Source organism: Schistocerca nitens, chromosome 8, assembly GCF_023898315.1.
Source record: "Schistocerca nitens isolate TAMUIC-IGC-003100 chromosome 8, iqSchNite1.1, whole genome shotgun sequence".
Classification (NCBI taxonomy): Eukaryota; Metazoa; Arthropoda; class Insecta; order Orthoptera; family Acrididae; genus Schistocerca; species Schistocerca nitens.
In genome coordinates, this window is record NC_064621.1 from 418,010,892 (window position 1) to 418,033,555 (window position 22,664).

At 42.0% G+C, this 22,664-nt stretch overlaps 1 protein-coding gene and 1 non-coding gene across 2 annotated transcripts in view; one reads left to right on the forward strand and one right to left on the reverse strand.

The window, feature by feature from the left end:
• LOC126199269 (sialin-like) overlaps nucleotides 1-22,664 on the forward strand; it is a 95,800-nt gene that overhangs the window by 52,388 nt on the left and 20,748 nt on the right. Inside the window, exon 5 of the mRNA XM_049936078.1 lies at nucleotides 8,592-8,839. Within this exon, the coding sequence (XP_049792035.1) occupies nucleotides 8,592-8,839 (248 nt within the window). The remainder of the gene's footprint in view (nucleotides 1-8,591; nucleotides 8,840-22,664) is intronic.
• On the reverse strand, nucleotides 3,043-3,114 carry Trnat-agu (transfer RNA threonine (anticodon AGU)). Its single transcript has one exon. It is a non-coding gene; the product is annotated as a tRNA-Thr (tRNA).

A 22,664-nucleotide genomic window follows, 5' to 3' on the forward strand; every position in this document is an offset into this window, starting at 1 on the left:
CATTGCCTCTTTATTTCCCCTATCCATTGCCTCCAATTTTTTCTCATTTGCTTCCAATTTTTTCTTAGTTGCTTCAAATCGTTCCTTATTCTCCCTATCTCTCTCCTTATTATCTCTATTGATTGCTTCTAATCTTTCGTTATTTGCTTCCAATCCTGTCTTAGTCTCCCTATTCATCGCTTCTAATCTTTCGTTATTTGCTTCCAATCCTTTCTTAGTCTCCCTATTCATCGCTTTATTATCTCTACTCATCGCTTCTAATCTTTCGTTAGTCTCCCTATTCATCGCTTGTAAAAACTGCAGTATCACGTCGTTATTTCCTACTGTCGACGAGCTCACCTCGTGCGCCTGAGAAACCATAGCTTCGCTAAGGGTAGCTGCACTTTCACTGCATACCTAACCTAGTCCCGGCTCGCCCACGTCGTCAGGAAAAGCCCGCGTTTGTGGACAAAGCCCGCCGCATAAAGGATCCCCTTGCAGCGGTCCACTGAACAATACAGCCCCTTCTGAGTGTTTGTCGTTCTCGCTCATTAGCCCATTGTCAACAGCTACTTCCTGCTGCACTGCTACGTTCACCCCAGAATCCCTATTCTCCATGGTGACTACACTTTTAGACTGCAACCTAGTTACTACGGACATTACGCAAAAAAAATTATACCACGATCTTCCAGCCTTGTTCGATATAGCAATTAATTACATAAAAAAAATAAAAGATCCTCACCAATCCAGAAAGAAATTGCAAACAGAAAAAATTTTACTTCTTAGCGCTATCACAATATATTCCATCAAAAAATAAAAAAAATCTTAACAGCAAACCCTAACAGCAAAAATATCCTGGCAAAAAATATCCTGGCAGGGTCGAAATTATGAGAGGCCCCACTTGCCTTACTCATACTGTGGCATCAAGCAGTAAGGCCTGCAAGATGAGTGGTTTGCCAAGCGAGTGGATTCTTCCTTAATTTATTGAGTAACATGAATTCTCGTATCTTACTATTTAGTTACAAATTACCCTCCTGTGTGAATAACACGCAACGGAAACACGCATCTGACTATCAGTGATTTATAGAACTCTGACTGTACACTACGCACTGGCAATACCACATTTACTTTTTGTCTTTGATTTAACGGCTTTTATATAAATTCGGGACATTATGACAACATACAATTTAATGAAAAAGGCCACCAATCTCTTTCTTTTCACTAGCTGATTTATTCCTCAACACACAAATTCTACGACCTACAACAATATCACATGAGAAATTTCGCCCAGTGGGCATGGCTTTACATTAGTGAATCTCTATACTATGGTCTCGTAATCTATTTACCGCAACAGTGCACTTTCTGGATAGGATGGTGGATCTTTTATTATATCTCACTCTTCGACTCTCACAATCATCCCCACGAAACTTTCCTCCAGATCGAGCGATACAGAAGGAACAAGCATAACCCACAAATCTTTTGAAACTACCTTGCTACTCCCCCATGCAAACTACACATACCCAAATTACATGACATACACAACACAACAATATGAAATACTACACAAAGAATGGTTACAACATTATCACTTTCCGCTTTCCCACTTCAATCAATATTTATCCCAGTTTCACACGACATTGCCCCACTTTGTAATTCTACTTTCCTACTGTGAACTCTCGAGATAAACGCACGTCTTCCTGTGCAATGCAAGCCAAGTGGCGTTGCTGGATAGACGGCCGACTCACCTTGATTCTCTCTCAGAGTTTAAATCTAGCGTCACACGGAATGATATTTCTTAAATATTTCAACTTATGATACACACGCTATTTCTTAAATATTTCAGCTTATTGTACACACGCTAGTAATTCGGCTTAACTTAAGCACACGGAAGTATCTCAACTTATAACTACACGTGGTTTCATTGTGACTGTTGGTTTACTACAATCCCCTTAAAATTACCTGCCTGACATTTAATTCTCCCCACAAAAGTTCCTGAGATAGAGAAATTATTAATTCTAACTACTCTTAAATATTCCACATGCATACCATGCCTCCACTCTTTCATTACGGAGCACAACAAAAAACAGGTCTTTACAGCAGAAGGTCCAGCGGCAGAGTGCTGAAACATGGCCGTATTCCGGTTCTCTCGCACCTCTGTCGAAGTGGGAGAAGCACCTTGCTACCTTATTGGTCAGCCACATTTCAGGCGCTCAAAGCTCTGGTACCTTTCATCTCTTTGGTCCCACCAAAGGTGGTCAAAGGATCGACTCAAAGATGATCATATATCCACATTCACCATCTGCGGTTAGCAGACGACCATACATTCATTCATTTCACAGATCTCACCAAACTGGATGTAGGGATTTATTTTGAGGGAGTGCACATGTGATCAATTAAATAAATAAATTGTCATTCTTTCCCACACTGGTATCCGGCTTCGCTGCATTAATTGAAATTGAGTTATTTTTACACAAAAAATGTGTTGTTCTGACAAGAATAATGAAGTATTTTGTACCTATGTTCAATGTCGGGCGGTACTGTACCCTTTCAGTTTAAACCGCAAATTTACTACAGTAAAGTGTGTGAGTTGCCAACAAAGTCGTGTTTCCTTTAACAGATCGAACTCCTGTTTCATGTACATCTTTTCAGTTTCAGGGGGAGGAAACTGTCATATGAACTTAGAACGTCTGTGACGTATATATGCAGACTGAAGTGACGAATGAAAATTTGTACCAAGGCCGGAATTCACACCCGGGTCTTCGCTCACTAGGCAGATGAGCTAACCACTACTCCACCCTGGCACAGTGGCTTTGCACAATTGCACGGAATACCTTAGTAGCTTCCATCCTCAGTCACAATTCCCATGTGGTCCTTAGCCCAATTGCTATTCCTCTTGAACAGCATTCCAGAGGTCTTCAACTGAATTGGAATAGCACCTCGGGATCGAACGAAAAGGGGGTCGTACCTGAAATCCACATCAAATGAAACTATATGGTTAAGGATATCTTTTCAAGTGTCAGACGTCAGTGATGTATACTGACAGAAGCGACAAACAAAAATTTGTACCAAGGCTGGGATTCGAAGCCAGGTTTCCTGCTTACTAGACAGATGCGCTAACCACTACGCCACCCTGGCGCAGAGGATTTGCACAACTGCATTGACACTGTGGGCTGTGACTTGAAAGGGAATCTGGACTGAGGAGGGAGGCGTACTACGGTAGTACGTGCGATTGTACAAAGTCACTCTGCCTCGTTTGTGTAATGGTTAGTGAATGTGCCTAGTGAGCAGGACATCTAGGTTCGAATCCTGTCTTTGGTATAAATTTTCATTCGTCACTTCAGTTGGCATGTACACATCACAGATGTAGGCCACTGCAAAAGATCTCTGGAACCATGTAGTTACATTCCATTAAATTCTTACTTTTTCAGATTAATTCTGTTTTATTTCAGCAATACAAAACGTGAACATTCAAGATAAGGAAATATTCGTGAGCTATGAGCTATTCACACGAAATTTTGGTTACGCTTCCTCTTACAGTTATCAGCCAGAGATGGAACCATGAGGTGGGGGGGGGGGGAGTGGAGGAGATGGAAAGGGGGGGGGACGATTCTGCCAAGATGTTCACCTCAAATAAAATATCAGATTAACGTCTTGGGTGCGCTACTCTATAATCGCTGCTTGCAACGAAGAAAGACTTGTGTTATGTGGAAAGTACGAGTAATTTAGATTGGAAAGATCGAGTGTCTCATGAATGTTGTTGATGGAAAAAAGTAAAAAAAACTGTGTTGGAAGAAAAGTTTTTTGCAGTTATGTTCACTGAGGAGATGCTGGTGCATACCATCGACCTACAACAGTGCATCAGTTATGTGCCACCCACATGAAATAAGGGATGTTCTTGTGGAAAGTCTTAGCAGTTGAATACATGCTGAACCAGATTCTGAATTTTAGTTCCGGTTTCGGTCCACGGACACAAAGTTAACATCGGTAGTGCACCAAGCAAACGTAACAGGGTCTATAATGTTCTTAATATACACAAACGATTTCTCAGATAGGGCCAGTTGCACCAAAAGTGAGTTTGCTGATTATTCTTTTGTCTACAGGAAAGTACTGAGATTGGATGTTGCCAAGAACATGCAAAAAAACTTAAACAAAACTTCATCTTCGTGTAATGTATAGAGCTCTCTTGAAATGTGGATGAATGCCAGATATTGCCCATAACATAAATCAGCAGCTCGTAAAACATACAATTCCTAGCCCCAGCGTTGGGTCATCCTCTTGGCTGTTGTGCGTACCAGAGTTGATCCTGTGTAGATGGCTTTCTCCAGTTCGAAAACAATGGGTTGATCTCTCTGTATCAGGCGTCACTGGTTTGCAGTCATAGCATGGCGGGCTGTTCATTCTCCAATGAAGGCCGGGGTTGTCGAGCACCTTTTGGAAATAAACTTCTATAAGGTCCTGGCAAGAGGCAGCACATTTCAGAGAAGTGAAATTAGTGAGAGCAGGAAATAACCATTAAAATGCCTGCATTATGCCCCTGAGATCGAACGAATTCAGAAATGCGCTGCTGCAATGGCTGTAGGCCGTAATAGCACCAACGATAGGGGAACAGCGATGCCAGGGGAAGTTAACTAGCAATCTTTAGCAGACAGTGGAGGTTTCTACAACAAAATCATGTTGTATAAAACTCAGAGAATCGCTATTCGATGACTGCTGCGATCACCGTATGTCTCACGTAGGTTTTAAGTTTAAGAAAAAAAGGGATTATGTCACGTACTGTGGCATATAAATAGTCATTTTTCCCTCGCTGAGGACTTGAACGGAATAGGACAGAAGATCGATAATTTTGGGACGTACTACCCTACGCCAAACACTCTATAGTGGCTTGCAGAGAATATACAGTACCGCTCATTAATTTCAATAAGACTTGACTGTTTTCTGATTTTAACTATGAACACAAACAAAACTTTATTTCTCCAAAAATATCATTATGTTCACTTAAACATAAATAATACAATCAGAAAAACTATATTTCAGTTCCATAAAAGTATTCTCCCCTGGACTTACCAGCTGCCTCACAAACTCGAAGCTTGCTGTCAATGCATTGTCAGACTACATGATTCCACACATGCTCAACAACATTCCAGAAACTTTCTTTGCTTGTTATGCGAAATTTCCAAATATGTCTGTCCACTTCACGTCACACCATTTCACTAGGATTACAGTCAAGACTTTGGGACGACCACACCACATCTTCCAGTACTTTCGGTTTCTCCCTCGATGAAACGTACGTCTTATAGAAGGCCATTCGATGATTTTTTTTGAGTCATCAGTCTTCTGACTGGCTTGATGCGGCCCAACACGAATTCGTCTTCTGTGCCAACCTCTTCATCTCAGAGTAGCACTTGCAACCTACTTCTTCAGTTATTTGCTAGATGTATTGCTATCTCTGTCTTCATTTACAGTTTTAGTCCTCTGTAACTCTCTCTAGTACCATGAAAGTCATTCCCTGATGTCTTAGCAGATGTCCTATCATCCGGTCCCTTCTCCTTTACAGTATTTTCCACATATTGCTTCCCTCTCCAATTCTAAGCAGAACCTCCACATTCCTTACCTTATCAGTCCACATAATTGTCAACCTTCGTCTGTAGCACCATATCTCAAATGCTCCGATTCTCTTCTGTTCCGGTTTTCTCACAGTCCATGCTTTTGATGCCCTTGCTCCGTCCATCATTGGTTATTTTGGTCCTAGGTAGCAGAATTCCTTAACTTCATCTACTTCGTGACCATCAAACCTGATGTTAAGTTCCTCTCTGTTCTCATTTCCGCTACTTCTCTTTTTTAGATTTACTCTCAATCCATATTCTGTACTCATTAGACTGTTAATTCCATACAGCAGATCACGTAAATCTTTTTCACTTTCGGTCATTATCCTGTTATAATGTGAGCTCTTCCCCTATTAAGTGCAATCTGCATGACATCGTATGATACTGAAGTATGCGGTGATAATGCTCTGGACCATACATCCTTATACTCGTATTATCACAACGTCGCCAACTCTACCTCCTGAAAAACACCCCCAGACCATAACAGAACACCCAGTGTGTTTATCTGTAGGTATAGTTCACTAATGAGTCACTCCTGTTCCTTCAGATTGACGGAAAAATGTCATTCTGCTCTCAAAAATCTCGAATTTCGATTCATCTGTGAGTAAATTTTCTTCCCACTCTTCGTGCGTCCACATGCTATGTTTCCTACCCATTCGAGTATCTTCTTTTTATTTGTGGGCTTCAGAAGGGGTTTCCTTGCTGCCACACGTCCTTTGAAGCCGTCATCAATCAGTCTCCTTTTTACTGTCGAGACTGATACACTTTTCTTGTTCATTTCTAACAGTTCTGCGCGAATTTGTGCTGCTGGTTTGAACCCATTCCTCCTACTAGTAATTCTGATGAATTTTTTATCATTTTTAGTGGTTTTAGGAGGTCGTGGTAGGTCCTTATTGCTACCTGTTCCCTTCCGGCGGTGAAGGGTGTATTGCACTCTCCCTATAGACTCACCACATTTCTTCGCAGTTTGGGAAATCAATAAACCTGCTTGTCTGAGTTCTACAACTGCAGTACATTTGTCTACAGATATTTCCATTCTTGGAGCCATAATAACGATGTGCACACTACCAACTGTCACTAAGGAACTGAAGTCCGGTAACTATACAGTATGTAATGTACCACTGGCTGAAGTAGACTGCGGATGCCACAAGACTACAGGGACTGAGAATTCTTTCGTCACAAAGGTAAACAAACATACGTGTTCAGATAACTGTTTTGTACGTACATAACGCTCTGCTGGATATTGCATGTAGACGAAAACAAACACATAAAAAATACTTGTTTACCAATGTTGTGCTGTTCCATTCGTTGTTATGCTCCTCCTTATCCAGGGAATTAGATTTCAATTATTATATTTATTGAAACTAGAGTGCGGTAGTGTATATAGACGTAGTTCTATCAATACATTCTTGAATAGTTCTCTAAGCTATATATGATTGTTTAAATTGTCCATATTTTACGCTCACAGTTCATAAATTATCATGTAATGTCTTTTTGTTTAATTGTACACACATCAAAAAAAGTTATCTAGAGATCTACATAAACATCATTTCCGCCCTTTTTATTGCTCATGGAAACCACACATTGCATGTTGTACTACCACACAGCGAGCCCTTCAGATGTGGTGGTCCAGATTGCTGTACACACCAGCACCTCTAATACCCAGTAACATATCCTCTCGCATTGAGGCATGCCTGTATTCGTCGGGGCATACTATCCACAATTTCATCAAGGCACTGTTGGTCCAGATTGTCCCACTCCTCAACGGCCATTCGGCGTAGATCCCTCAGAGTGGCTGGTGGGTCACAGCGTCCATAAACAATATTTTCAATCTATCCCATGCATGTTCGATATGGTTCATGTATGGAGATCATTATGGCCAATCTAGTCGTTACCCTGAAGGAAGTCATTCACAAGATGTGCACGATGGGGGCGCGAATTGTCGTCCATGAAGACGAATGCCTCACCAATATGCTGCCGATATGGTTGCACTATCGGTCGGAGGATGGCATTCACGTATCGTATAGCCGTTACGACGCCTTCCATGACCACCAGTGGCGTATGTCGGCCGCCCACAATGCCACCCCAAAACAGCAGGGAACCTCCACCTTGCTACACTCGCTGGACAGTGTGTCTAAGGCGTTCAGCCTGACCGGGTTGCTTATAAACACGTCTCGGACGATTTTCTGGTTGAAGGCATATGCGACACTCATCGGTGACGAGAGCGTGATGCCAATACTGAGCGGTCCATTCGGCATGTTGCTGGGCTCATCTGTTCCGTGCTGCATGGTGTCGTGTTTGCGAAGATGGGCCTCGCCATGGACGTCGGGAGTGAAGTTGCACCTCATACAGCCTATTGCGGACAGTTTGAGTAGTAACACGACGTCCTGTGGCTGCACGAAAAGCATTATTCAACTTGGTGGCGTTGCTGTCAGGGTTCCTACGAGCCCTAATCCGTAAGTGGCTGTCATCCACTGCAGTAGTAGCCCTTGGGCGGCCTGAGCGAGGCATGTCATCGACAGTTTCTGTCTCTCTCCGTCTCCTCCATGTCCGAACAACATTACTTTGGTTCACTCTGAGACGCCTGGACACTTCCCTTGTTGAGAGCCCTCCCTGGCACAAAGTAATAATGCGGACGCGATCGAACCGCGGTACTGACTGCCTAGGTATGGTTGAACTACAGACAACACGAGCCGTGTACCTCCTTTCTGGTGGAATGACTGGAACTGATCGGCTAATAGGCTCTGCTCATGCATGGTTGTTTACGTCTTTGGACGCGTTTAGTGACATCTCTGAACAGTCAAAGGGACTGTGTGATAGAATATCCACAGTCAACGTCTATCTTCATGAGTTCTGGGAACCGGGGTGATGCAAAACTTTTTTTTATGTGTGTATTATCAAGATAATTACCATGCCACTGTTTAGGAAGACCACATTTACCTTCCTTGCGGCGCCTTAATGTTCTTAACATCAATCAACAGCAATTAATTCAGTTGTTATCTGTTGCAGCAACGTATCTAGGTACTGTGCTCTCCATGTCGTCGTCAGGATCCATGGTGAAGAATCTGGGGTGGACTTCTGTCTTTTACATATACGGTGGCATCACAATATTCTCAGTACTTCCGTGGTTTTATTTTGTGTATGACGAGCCGGAATCTCACCCCAGAGTCTCAGAGAAAGAGAAGATCTACATCCTCGAAAATACGAAGGGTAATCGTGCAAAAAGGACTGAGAAGAATACTGACTCACACCATAAGGTATGACAATAAAAGTTGTTTATTTGATCCATTTAAGAATATATTTTTGTTATTATTATTTCCGCAATGAATGCGTGTAAGATACCTGTTAACGGTATTGCCCTTTGCAGCATCTTTGTAATTGATTATATCATAGTATTTTTCTTTCTTTCCTGTTCTCGGAGATCTAAAGAAATTGCAAGATACTGACCGAACTACAAACGGCAGTTCGGTAAAAAGTGTCTGCTCCGCCTGGACCTATATTTGACCGACTGCTCCTATGAATACAAATACTTATTAAAACTGTGAGGCAAAGGAACGCAAAATATTTTAATGAAAATATATGATTTAAACGATTTCAAAATGAGGCCCTTTAACTTGGTTGTGGGGTCGGTATCTATGCATTTATAAGACCTAACATTAAATGCGATACAATTTACAAATACTTAAATCCAGAGTGCAGGGGAATTACAACATTTATTCCCCTTTTTCCCCTTCACATGCGAACAACAAGGTACACTAATTTCATATGGCGAAGTATGAAGGAATAATGACATCATACTACATACAAAAATTGATACAGTTAACTAGTATAATACAAGGTTGGCAAGACCATATTGACAGTGGGTGAACAAATGAATAATACCATACTGGATTTTAAAGGCAACCTCATACTTTATCATTAGGTGCACGTTGTGTGAGTGGGTACATAAATCTGACAGATATATTCTACATAGTCTTAGACACCAAAATTTGCCCAGTAAGTCGTTGGTTAGCTAAGCGAACATTCACAGTATAGAACGACAATTACAGAATGAATACAACCAAACAGTGGTCCAAACGCAGCTAAATTCATTATAGTCTCGAATCCCCGTGCCGCAGATACGTCTTATCAACTGAGTGCCAGAAACTATTGCTGCAGCACGTCCACTGCCGCAACCGGATGAGCCCCAAACATCAATTTTGGGACGACTACTTGTCTCTCGCTTTCATCGTCCTTCCCCTTTCGCAGTTCATAAGTGTGACATTTTTAATCCAGTAGTTGCTGTGAGAAGTGCGTAATGAAAGTCAAGACACAAAACAATTTTACTGCAAGGTTGCCTACCACGTAATCACCCCGAGACTCCGATGCTTCTCGGCTCCAGGGTTTGGTATTATAATTTCTTGCTCTTTCTTCCCCCAGCCCGAAGGCTGGCTCCAAAGCTTCTGCCCAATGGAAAGTTTAAAGACGGAGTTACATCTTCCACCTAATGAGATTTTCTGAATGAGCAAGTGCTCAAATCTTTTCCCAGGCTCGCCGCCAGACTGGTGCCTTTTGCTCGCACAAAAATACGAAAAGAGCGCAGCCAAAGTGGTCTCTGCTCCTCACGCAGCATAAAAGATGTTATCTTGGGGAAAATATTTTCACCCAGCACTCCAGTAATGCCCACGAAAAACTGCTTTCATGTTTTCTGTGTCCAGAAAACATCGTCTGACAATCTTCATACACCCTCGCCGAGGCGCAAGCGTTGTCCATCTCCACATTTGTCGACAGAGCCCCGTATCCACAGGCACTGCTGCCTTGTACAAATGGGCTACTCCACCGACAACGTCACCACAGCGCCTGCTGATGCAGTGCTTGGACGCAGGTATCGACTCCAGGCCAGCAAAGCACTGCTACACTAGCAACATGGTTCAAATGGTTCAAATGGCTCTGAGCACAATGCGACTCAACTTCTGAGGTCATCAGTCGCCCAGAACTTAGAACTAATTAAACCTAACTAACCTAAGGACATCACACACATCCATGCCCGAGGCAGGATTCGAACCTGCGACCGTAGCGGTCGCTCAGCTCCAGACTGTAGCGCCTAGAACCGTACGGCCACTCCGGCCGCCACTAGGAACATCCCCTTTGCGATGGCCACCAGGTAAACTGCAACCAACTTCCCCCTCCCACTTTTTGCAGCAGCTTACACAGAATCACGAAACTAGGATGTAGTTCTTCTTGCTGAAAAACATGCACTATACACTCATGAACCCAAAAGTAAATCAGAAGGAAGATACGAAGTAAAACTACAGACGGATCACCTAACCACAAATCTGTTTAACATCAGAAGCACAGTCCAGTTTGTTTCGAAATTAGCATACCAACATAAAGAAATGAATTAAAAATGACAGAAGGCAGCAGTGCTTCTTTTAAGGAGAGCGTATGCACCACTTTTCATGGAAACTTACATCATACGATAATATTTGTACCAATAAGCATCTGTAATACCATACATTAAGCGATCAACAGATATTTAGATTTAGCGACTACAAGAGGAAGTCAGAGGACCAATAATCAAGAAAGTGTCCAGAACCAACAACTTTCAATTATCAGATGCATTCATCCATCGACTAGCGTCAAATACAGTTCTTTCTCTCGTAGCATTTACCTTATAGAATGAAACAAATATCTCAATGAAATGTGACTCATCACTCATTATGCTATCACCAGCTAACTTTTACTTCAGATAAACTTTCGATTAAAACAGGCAAATCACGTAAATAGGGCAGCACTGATAGATTTGAACTCTACCGACGTCGGTGCTCTATGAAGAGATTGTACCGTATCATCTCCCACTGGCACTCGAGACTCGTTGAATGAAATAATTTTGTGATTGATGTTTCAACAAGACAAATCGTAACGGGCAACCTCCGACAGAACGTAGTTTTTTTTTCGCACATCAGGCGAGAAGTATAGCTGTACCATTACTGGTGCAGTCTGCATTGTTGCCAGATTTCTGGTGACATCATCGCTGACGTTACCTCGTAAGATTACAGATTTCTCCACACCACTCCTACGCCCGACGACATAGGTCAGATGTCCTAAGTGGAAAATGGCAGTAAATTCAAAATCCCAGTGTGCTACCGGGTTCTCCCCAAACCTTCTGACATCAGATATCGCTTTCGATAAGTGCAAAATGGCAAGAAAGTAAAAAAAGAAAGAAAAAAGATGGACAATTATTCTATTGGTGAAAAATTCAAAATTGTGGAACTGAGGATACTGGTGCAGCCTGTATGGTTATCAGACCTTCTGGATTTTCCTCAGCTCGATGGCATCAGGATCTAAAACAGTAGGCCTTAGTGCAAAACTATGAGGTCAAATGTGAATTATACTAGGTGTAAAATGGTGCGAAAATGAAAAACCTACTTTCCTTACATTTAAAACGCACCTTACATATTCAAACATTTGCCACCCTAAGTTCACTTGCCCTATTTGTGCTGTTTAAACATTCATTGTGTGTGTGTGTGTGTGTGTGTGTGTGTGTGTGTGTATGTGCGTGTAATAGAATAGGAACAACTACATCTTTATTTAAACAAATATGCAGCGAGAGTCTTCCTGCAGTCTGCTTAGGAGGCCTCCAGGCAGCAAGTCCATTCCGGTGGTATCTTGGTAAGTGCAAGTGCTACCCAGCCATGCCACTCCATTGACGGAGTGCTAGCAGGTACCCTGCCTTGCAGAGAGGGCTGCAGTGCCTTGCCACCCACTGTAACTCTCCAATTAGCCACTGTAAGTTCAATAGACTGTGTGGGAAACGCTTGGTGATCTCCTACGCAACCACAGAGCACATCTGTCATAAGGTAACAATTGCTGGAAATTCAAAATCCAAGATAGTAGTTTCACTTTCTGCTGCAAGTACGTTATTTGTGACAAAGTGAAAATGGAGGAGAAATTTTTAAAATGCAAGAATCACACTTATGTTCTAACCCATATTGAAAAAAGGAAGGAAATTCAAAATAGTTCTATGTTTACAATTGCTCACTGGCCCATACATTCATCCTGTAGGGAAATTAAAATTTCAAGCACACCTTCCTCTGGGAGGATTTAAGCTACAGAATGTTTACGTGACATGTTTTAAAAAATCCCAACCAAAATTTAATATGTGATATGAGTAGAGGCTATGAAGCCATCAGTAACTTGCTTTGCTCATAATTAAACCCCATTTCTGTCAAAAACTTGTCAATCTTATATGCACCAGGCATGTATCCAGCACATTTGTCAGCTAAACACGTTTCTACTAATTTAAAAGCTGAATCCTGACTATCAAAATTGGTACAAATATAAACAATGAACAGAACAACATACTACAACAGTGGTGGTCAGTAACCTTGTTGTGTGATGCATTTCGAGACGAAAAAACTGTCAGCAATAGATGTACCACAGCGTATCTTAACAGTGGAGCCAGTGTTTGAAGCCAAAGAGAGACACCAATGAATAACAGGTTATGACACGAGGTGATCTCATGAATCATGACAGTAGATCTGCTATACATCTGCATCGGAACTCACGCTATCTTACACCCAGAGTCCATTGCTTGGCCAGCTCCCCAGACATCTAAGTCAACACCTGCATCACACATGAATGTGGAACTGTCCACTACCAGAGTGTGGAAGCTAATGGCACTGTGGCAAGAGTATAATGCTGCAGCCCAAGCTACCCCATCTGAACCAATGAAGTATTAGGCATGCACCTGAGCACGTCCCTCTGAGTGAGACATATGGGCTCCACTAAGATGTCCATACATGCTACATCGCTTTATAGTTTAATTCAACTTGCTACATTGCAATGAAAAGTACTCTGTTGATGTACGACTGTAGTTTCCTTTGTTTACCATCTATTTTTACTATACGTAGACATTTTTGTGATAGAAAATTTGTCAGTAGCCATATCAGGGAAAAGTTCCATTATAGGCATGAGAGCAGTTGTCTTGTATGTCAGTAGAATAGAATCTTGAGCAGGAAGCTGTTATATAACGCTAAAAAATCTATGATGTGGTCTGGAAACTTAACTAAAGCAAACAAAATAAATCTGAGACTTTCTAAAACCATCCTGTTTGAAGCATTTGAAGTTTTTACTTGAATATCTAACAAAGGACTTGGAAGAGCAGTTGAACGGAATGGATGGTGTCTTGAAGGGAGGATATAAGATGAACATCAACAAAAGCAAAACAAGGATAATGGAATGTAGTCGAATTAAGTCGGGTGATGTTGAGGGTATTAGATTAGGAAATGAGACACTTAAAGTAGTAAAGGAGTTTTGCTATTTGGGGAGCAAAATAACTGATGATGGTCGAAGTAGAGAGGATATAAAATGTAGACTGGCAATGGCAAGGAAAGCGTTTCTGAAGAAGAGAAATTTGTTAACATCGAGTATAGATTTAAGTGTCAGGAAGTCGTTTCTGAAAGTATTTGTATGGAGTGTAGCCATGTATGGAAGTGAAACATGGACGGTAAATAGTTTGGACAAGAAGAGAATAGAAGCTTTCGAAATGTGGTGCTACAGAAGAATGCTGAAGATTAGATGGGTAGATCACATAACAAATGAGGAGGTACTGAATAGGATTGGGGAGAAGAGTAGTTTGTGGCACAACTTGACCAGAAGAAGGGATCGGTTGGTAGGACATGTTCTGAGGCATCAAGGGATCACCAATTTAGTATTGGAGAGCAGCGTGGAGGGTAAAAATCGTAGGGGGAGACCAAGAGATGAATACACTAAGCAGATCTCAGAAGGATGTAGGTTGCAGTAGGTACTGAGAGATGAAGAAGCTTGCACAGGATAGAGTAGCATGGAGAGCTGCATCAAACCAGTCTCAGGACTGAAGACCACAACAACAACAACAACAGCAGACAGTGTGACGTACTGGCTATTGGATGTTGCACGCTCAGTATACACAAGCAATTTCGTAGATAGGGCCAGCAGCATTGGTGACAATACTGTTGCATAGAAAAAAGTATCATTGTTGGGCAACTGTAAGTAACTGTGGAGAAGCCAGGGCAAATTTCCCTTTAAGTATCATGAAAGGTGCTACTTTTAAATGTACAACAATGGTTATAAGACACAGAAAGAACCTGACAGTATTTAATTACAAGATAAGTGATAGACATTGTACAAGTATCTAGTTTAATACTACTGAATGGAACAATCATGTAATATCGGTGTTATGGAAGGCAAATGGAAGTATTCTGGGAAAATGCAATACACCTGGAAAGGAAACTGCATACAAAGTGCTAGTGCCATAAATGCTGCAGTAGTTTTCAAGTGTTTGGAGCTCTTATCGATAAGACATGACTACAGTCAATTGAATTCAGAGGATCTTAACAGGCTGATACATATGAAAGTGTAGCAGAAATGCTTAGTGAACTTAAATGGGTTTCCTTGGAAGAATAATGATTTAGTTCTCATGAAATCATTTTGGATAAAGGAATTTGAACATCAGAATGGAGGTGGAGAACACTCAAAACAGTCTATCATCAACACACATGTCTCAGGACAATGTGATGAAAGCAAACTCATTGGCATAAATAGTAGGCAGGCAGTGGCGTTTAAGATCTGAACGTAACAGCATGCTGTAGGTACGATAATAATGTAACAAAAATGAACACAGCATTTATACATCCTGATCTCTCAGACATACTGCCAAGCAAGTGGCTAAGGAAATGTGCTGAAAGGTTAATACAATCTCACAAGTTATGTCACAGACTCAAAATCGTGACAACTAGGAAGCTGAAAAAGCCACACAAAATTGTATGCACTGGGCAAAGTAAGAAGTGATATGAATAATACCTCTTCTCTGGAGCGTAATTTCTGATTAACTATTAGGCATAGACTTGGTCATGTAGCTGGTAGTGCGTTTTCTACTGTTGTGTTGATGTTAAGAATACATAATATTGGATCTAACAGACTTTGAACGAGAGTACAGAAATGAGGAGCATAGAGATACTGTATCTAACAGCAGCATATATGCCTCATAGGCCTTTTTCTAAATATGATATAGGAAGAATAACTAAATTTAATTAATAATGATTGTGACTTATTCTGTGCCACAAAGGTGACAGCTAGGCTTAATATGTTCCTAAAGTAAACTTGCTAATGAAAACAGCGGGACAGAACTGAACTAAATAACTTGCAATATACGAAACATTTTGTTATAATTTTGCTGTAGCATGAGGGACGATTTGTCATAATTTTACTGTAGCATGAAGGACGATTTTTCTGTATTATGGTGTAATACACTCCTGGAAATTGAAATAAGAACACCGTGAATTCATTGTCCCAGGAAGGGGAAACTTTATTGACACATTCCTGGGGTCAGATACATCACATGATCACACTGACAGAACCGCAGGCACATAGACACAGGCAACAGAGCATGCACAATGTCGGCACTAGTACAGTGTATATCCACCTTTCGCAGCAATGCAGGCTGCTATTCTCCCATGGAGACGATCGTAGAGATGCTGGATGTAGTCCTGTGGAACGGCTTGCCATGCCATTTCCACCTGGCGCCTCAGTTGGACCAGCGTTCGTGCTGGACGTGCAGACCGCGTGAGACGACGCTTCATCCAGTCCCAAACATGCTCAATGGGGGACAGATCCGGAGATCTTGCTGGCCAGGGTAGTTGACTTACACCTTCTAGAGCACGTTGGGTGGCACGGGATACATGCGGACGTGCATTGTCCTGTTGGAACAGCAAGTTCCCTTGCCGGTCTAGGAATGGTAGAACGATGGGTTCGATGACGGTTTGGATGTACCGTGCACTATTCAGTGTCCCCTCGACGATCACCAGTGGTGTACGGCCAGTGTAGGAGATCGCTCCCCACACCATGATGCCGGGTGTTGGCCCTGTGTGCCTCGGTCGTATGCAGTCCTGATTGTGGCGCTCACCTGCACGGCGCCAAACACGCATACGACCATCATTGGCACCAAGGCAGAAGCGACTCTCATCGCTGAAGACGACACGTCTCCATTCGTCCCTCCATTCACGCCTGTCGCGACACCACTGGAGGCGGGCTGCACGATGTTGGGGCGTGAGCGGAAGACGGCCTAACGGTGTGCGGGACCGTAGCCCAGCTTCATGGAGACGGTTGCGAATGGTCCTCGCCGATACCCCAGGAGCAACAGTGTCCCTAATTTGCTGGGAAGTGGCGGTGCGGTCCCCTACGGCACTGCGTAGGATCCTACGGTCTTGGCGTGCATCCGTGCGTCGCTGCGGTCCGGTCCCAGGTCGACGGGCATGTGCACCTTCCGCCGACCACTGGCGACAACATCGATGTACTGTGGAGACCTCACGCCCCACGTGTTGAGCAAATCGGCGGTACGTCCACCCGGCCTCCCGCATGCCCACTATACGCCCTCGCTCAAAGTCCGTCAACTGCACATACGGTTCACGTCCACGCTGTCGCGGCATGCTACCAGTGTTAAAGACTGCGATGGGGCTCCGTATGCCACGGCAAACTGGCTGACACTGACGGCGGCGGTGCACAAATGCTGCGCAGCTAGCGCCATTCGACGGCCAACACCGCGGTTCCTGGTGTGTCTGCTGTGCCGTGCGTGTGATCATTGCTTGTACAGCCCTCTCGCAGTGTCCGGAGCAAGTATGGTGGGTCTGACACACCAGTGTCAATGTGTTCTTTTTTCCATTTCCAGGAGTGTATTTTTACAATTTTCCATTGACATGGAGCATTTTATTACAACTTTTGCTGTTAACAGGGGTAATGTGTTACAACTTCACTGTAAGAGGAATTTTAGTTTATAATTTTGCTGTTAACATTTTGTTACAGTTTTTCCTGTAATATGGGGCAATTTGCTACAGTTTCACTGTTTGTTACAGTTTTCATGTAACTTTAGGTATTTTGGTACAATTGCACTGTAACACAGGTAGTTTGTTACAATTTTGCCATAATATAACGAGGCATGGAGTAATCTGTTACGATTTAGCAATAGCAGTGGCGACATATGGGTCACTTTCATTGCCTACAAGATGTAAGATTCCACAAGAGCTGCAGGGCAGATCATGAACCCATCAGAACAGGTTTTTACAAGTTCTGAGTCACTCACATACCAATCTTGCTACTACAGGACCGTTAACAGATGGTTCATCATTTCTTTTGCAAGTGTTCAGTGCTGTTACCTGAAACCTCTTAGTTCATTTCTCTGGGTCAGGGCATTTATGTTAAAATTTTGCTGTAACATGGTGATGTATTGGGTAATTCATGATATTTAGGATTCTGGTAATGTGACATCCTGATAGCATGGACGCACAAACATCAATGAATTGGAGTAGTTTTAAACATCAGTTCACAGGTAGAATAACTCTTAGTCACACCCTATCATGACTACTTTCATCATCAGGAATGTGGCATCATGCAAATCCACTCTCTCAGGAATGCAATGACATCTGTGTAAAGATCGTCGGAACCATCCATAGCTCACAGCTATCCATCACTGTCAAATTTCATGTGTGCCATTGTTAAAATCCAAATTACTACTTTTCATATCCAAGATAGTGGGTCTGAAGATACTGGCACAGCTTTCATGGTCTTCAGATCATCAATGATTCTACGAAAAAACAAAGGTATATGTGTTATATCAGCATCTACTAGTAATACTCCTATAAACAGAAACTCCATACAAGCAAGGTTTATGGAAGGCATGTCTTTGTCTTTTAGTGCTACAACTGGTTTGAATGCAATACACCCTGAACTTAAAGCTTATAAAAAACCGTTATTTGTAAAATATGAATGGGGCTGATGTAGAAAAAGGAAAATAACAATACTTTAATGGTAGTGTTATACTTTCCACAGTTAACAAAATAAAGAGTGTATATTAACAATGTATAAAAGTTATATCAAAATACATATAATAATAAATGATCGTTTTACAAGTTGCATTATGTTGCATCATCCATAAGTGTTAACAGTTCAGTTCTTGGAGAGAGAGAATCTTAGCAGTTCCTACATTTTCAGTGTCAGAGATACTTTACAGTCCGGTTGCTGCTATGTTGAAAAGACTTAGCACATTTTTACGGAGTTGAAACTTAATAGTTCAGCTGTTACAATGTGATAGTAATTTACCAGTTCATACATACTTTCAGCTGCTATTGCTGTGTTAGAGAGACATAGCAGGTTACACATTTTGCAGTTGTTGTTGGCAGTAGCAGCTCATTATTAGAAGTAACAAAATGAAAAATGAAAATAATGCAGTTAAAGATTTTATATATCAAAACTATATATTAATACTGAATCAATTAGGACAAAAATGCTCTTACTCTAGCTATAATAGGATTCTGTCACATAGCACATAAGGTAACGAAAGATGGACACTTGTAGCAAACAGTTATGTTCCTATGTGGAAAGAACAGTACTGCCGTCTCTTCAAGGAAACCAATTCTATACAGACGAACATTGTCTATAGCCCCTTTTGTCACATGTAGTTCAGAATATAATGCACATTATGCTTTAGGACTACCAACTGTAACAGCTCCATGTAGATTTGTATAAAATTTAATATTAGGAGTATCCAGTGTTGTAAATAACACAGCCTTGTTCTGTCCTGTTTTTGGTCACGGTTCAATTAGTAAATTAACACAAACATGTTTAGCTTTCAGACGTAGTTGATACACGATTGGGGCATATAACATTGACATGTTTTCGACAGTGCTGGAGCATGGCTAAGAACAAGGAAGGTTACACTTCTTTGATAGCTTCTGCACCCACCCACACACTAACTTTAGTGGGTAATTTTAAAAACATTGTACCTGAACATTCCATAATTCAAGTTCTTAAAGAGGACGAGTGTCCTTGAAGTTTTAATTTCCCTGCAGAATGTATATGTGGGCCATTGAGCAACTGATTTTCCATCATATTTCGAGACAGGTTAGAGCATTCTCAAATGTTAAAAATTTCCCCACAGTTTTCACTTAGGTCATAAACAACATACTCATGGCAGAAACTGGAACTACTGTCTTGGATTTTGAAGTTATTGTAATAGGGCAGAAATGCTGCCAGGCACTTATATGTGATTTGCAGAGTATCCATACAGATGCAGATGTAGATGTTGTGTTGAGATGTAGGAGACCATCAAGCACTTCCCGATCTTCATGCCAAGCACTTGATTGAATCTTGCACAGCCAGCTGCATGCACAGGGCTCGTTGCAGTGCACTGTGACCCTCTGCACAGGGCATGGTAACTGCTGGTGTTTGGTCAGTGGAGCCCCCACCAGGTGCTATGAGTCTTTCCACAATGCTTGGGAGCTGCTGGCGCTCAGCCTGCAGAGTAGCACAGGTGGGTAGTGCCCACACTTAAGAATAAACTGCTAGAGCAGACTTGGCGCACGGTGACGTTGTTAACAGACCACAGAAGGGGTCCTCACTACATTTTTGTTTAAATAAAGTTGCAGTTGTTCCCATCCCACTACACACACACACACACACACACACGCAAACCATAAATGCTTAAACACCATACAGTTTCTAACATAGGGCAAGTCAGCTTTTGGGACTCTAAACTTAGGATGGAAAATTTTACGGCTAGGACAAGGGACCAAAATGGCCCTGAGCACAACAGGACTTAACTTATGAGGTCATCAGTCCCCTAGAACTTAGAACTACTTAAACCTAACTAACCTAAGGACATCACACACATCCATGCCCGAGGTAGGATTCGAACCTGCGACCGTAGCGGTCGCGCGGTTCCAGACTGAAGCGCCTAGAACCGCTTGGCCACCAGCGGCCGGCGGGCAAGGGACCTGTGACGTCATAAAGATGCACTAAGGCCCACCCTCATATATTCTGAAATCACAGGGCAGGGCAAAACGCAGCGGACCTGACAACCATGCAGGCTGTATCAGTACACCTCTGTTCACCATCTTGAATTTTCCGCTAATAGGATAATTGACCATTTTGTATTTTTTTGAATTTCGCGCCATTTTACACTTAGCACAAGTGGTATGTGATGTCAGCAAGATTGAGGGAAAACTCTGTAGCGCATCTGGCTGTTTTTAATTTCCAGCATTTTTATACAAAGGATAGTTGATCTATGATGTCATAGGGGTGGGAATGGGGGAATATGACACTGTTGTACGGTGTTACTATCGATGACATTATCGGAAATCTGGTAACAACACAGACTGCACCCGTAATGGTACAGTTACACTGCTCATGCACTTGGTATGTCTTCTGTTTTGTAGTTATATGTAGATTCCCCCGCTGCATCAACCCGCACAAAGCTATGTTATTTGAGATATAAGCACACTGCTAATTTTGTAACAAACACGCATAATTGACAGGTCTGCAGACGCATAAAAGCAAAAAATTTTGTTGGCAGTGTGAAGGCAGTTATTCTGCTGAAGCCTGTGCCTCTGTAGCTACACTATAAAATGAAGAAGAGCTAACTGCGCAAGTTCCTGAACTTACTGCTAAGGAAAATGTTCTGTGGTCAAGAAACAGTCGTCGTATCACACTGACGAGTCCTGAGAGGGAGTAGGAAATACTGCATGACTGCGCATCATGGAACACACCGACAAGAGAACAACTTCTGCTAGTGGGCCGCCTGCTCTCCACTAGCTTGGCTGAAAAGCAGGCTACCGAGTTGGTTAGAGTACGGAACTCGGTAGGAATCTCGGGGATCCGAGTAGAATATCATAAAGCGGGAGATAGGATTACTATTACTGGAAGCACCCCCTGGCACATCCCCTGCGTACTAGTCTATCCAATGAAGACACTTTATAGATAGACTTCCTATTCTTCCCTGAGCGTGAGTCTCATGATGCAGAGGCGAGCGTGCCGGCCTAAGTGTTGCCTACATCGGATTCTTCTAAGTCCAGCCCCTGCCACACAGTGACACTACATAACCTCCTCCCGAAGACTATACAACAACAACGCTTCCAGTAGGGGTACTACTGTACTACTGAATTTAGCTTGTTTTTCTACTATTCGCGACAACCCCGTTCCCGAGGGGAAAGTTTTGTAAGCTTCGACCTTCGAGGGTGCAAAGTTTTCGTTCTGTAACATCGGGTGCTAGTGAAACTTGCCAGCCTTTATTTTCATTTAGTTTTCCACATTACAGAATTCCATACATGCACACATTGACATGTATCTCTAAACTCTTACTTGCATGACGTCACACACATAAGGATCAAAATTTATGCATACAGATATTTGGGTCTTTTTGACAGATTCATACATAGTACGTAATTTGACATAGGTTATTTTTCGACACTTTGCATATATATACACGCTAGTCATATTACTTTTCAATATTTCACACAGTAGTACACATTATTAGCTCGTTTTTACATACAACAATTCAGTTTTACACACTATATTTTAATGCTCAAGGTTTCAAACATCATTACATTTTTACACAGTATATTTTAATAATAAGGATTTCCCACCACATTATATTTTTCCTCAGTATGTTTTCTCCCTTCCTAATTTATCTTTTGTCAGTCCTGGGTACTAATGTCTCCACAACAGGTATATGTGATTCACTCTAATAATGAGTCGTGGTGTATGTCTCTGCTCTCTCCACCACACTCTGTCGGGGAGAGGAGTACACTATATATATTTTAACTCGTATTCTCCTACGTCCTCATCCTCTCCGCAGTGTTCAGAATGTACGGAAGGAGTGTATCGTACATTTCTTTTATAACGTTTCTCAATTACCACTGTATTTGTCACACACACACTTTGTTACAACTTCCTCCCACTTCACACTGTTTTCTACCACACCTTCTACAACACTTATAATAAACACATGAACAACATGTTACAGTCATTATTCATATTATTACTGGACCCGAGTATACCCACATGGAATACATACTCTATGACCATCCTCGGAAGATCGTTCGTTGATTTTTAACTTATTTTATCTTGTAGTTTATCTATTTTTTGACCTGCTATCTTTAGGTCATTTAAATGTCTTACGATATGCTCTAAAGGTAACACTATATGTATTCGAGTGACTTCTTGCTCCTCATCATCTATTATACAACAATCTATGTCTAAATTTAGATTACGTACTATGTTCCTCTTACTGAT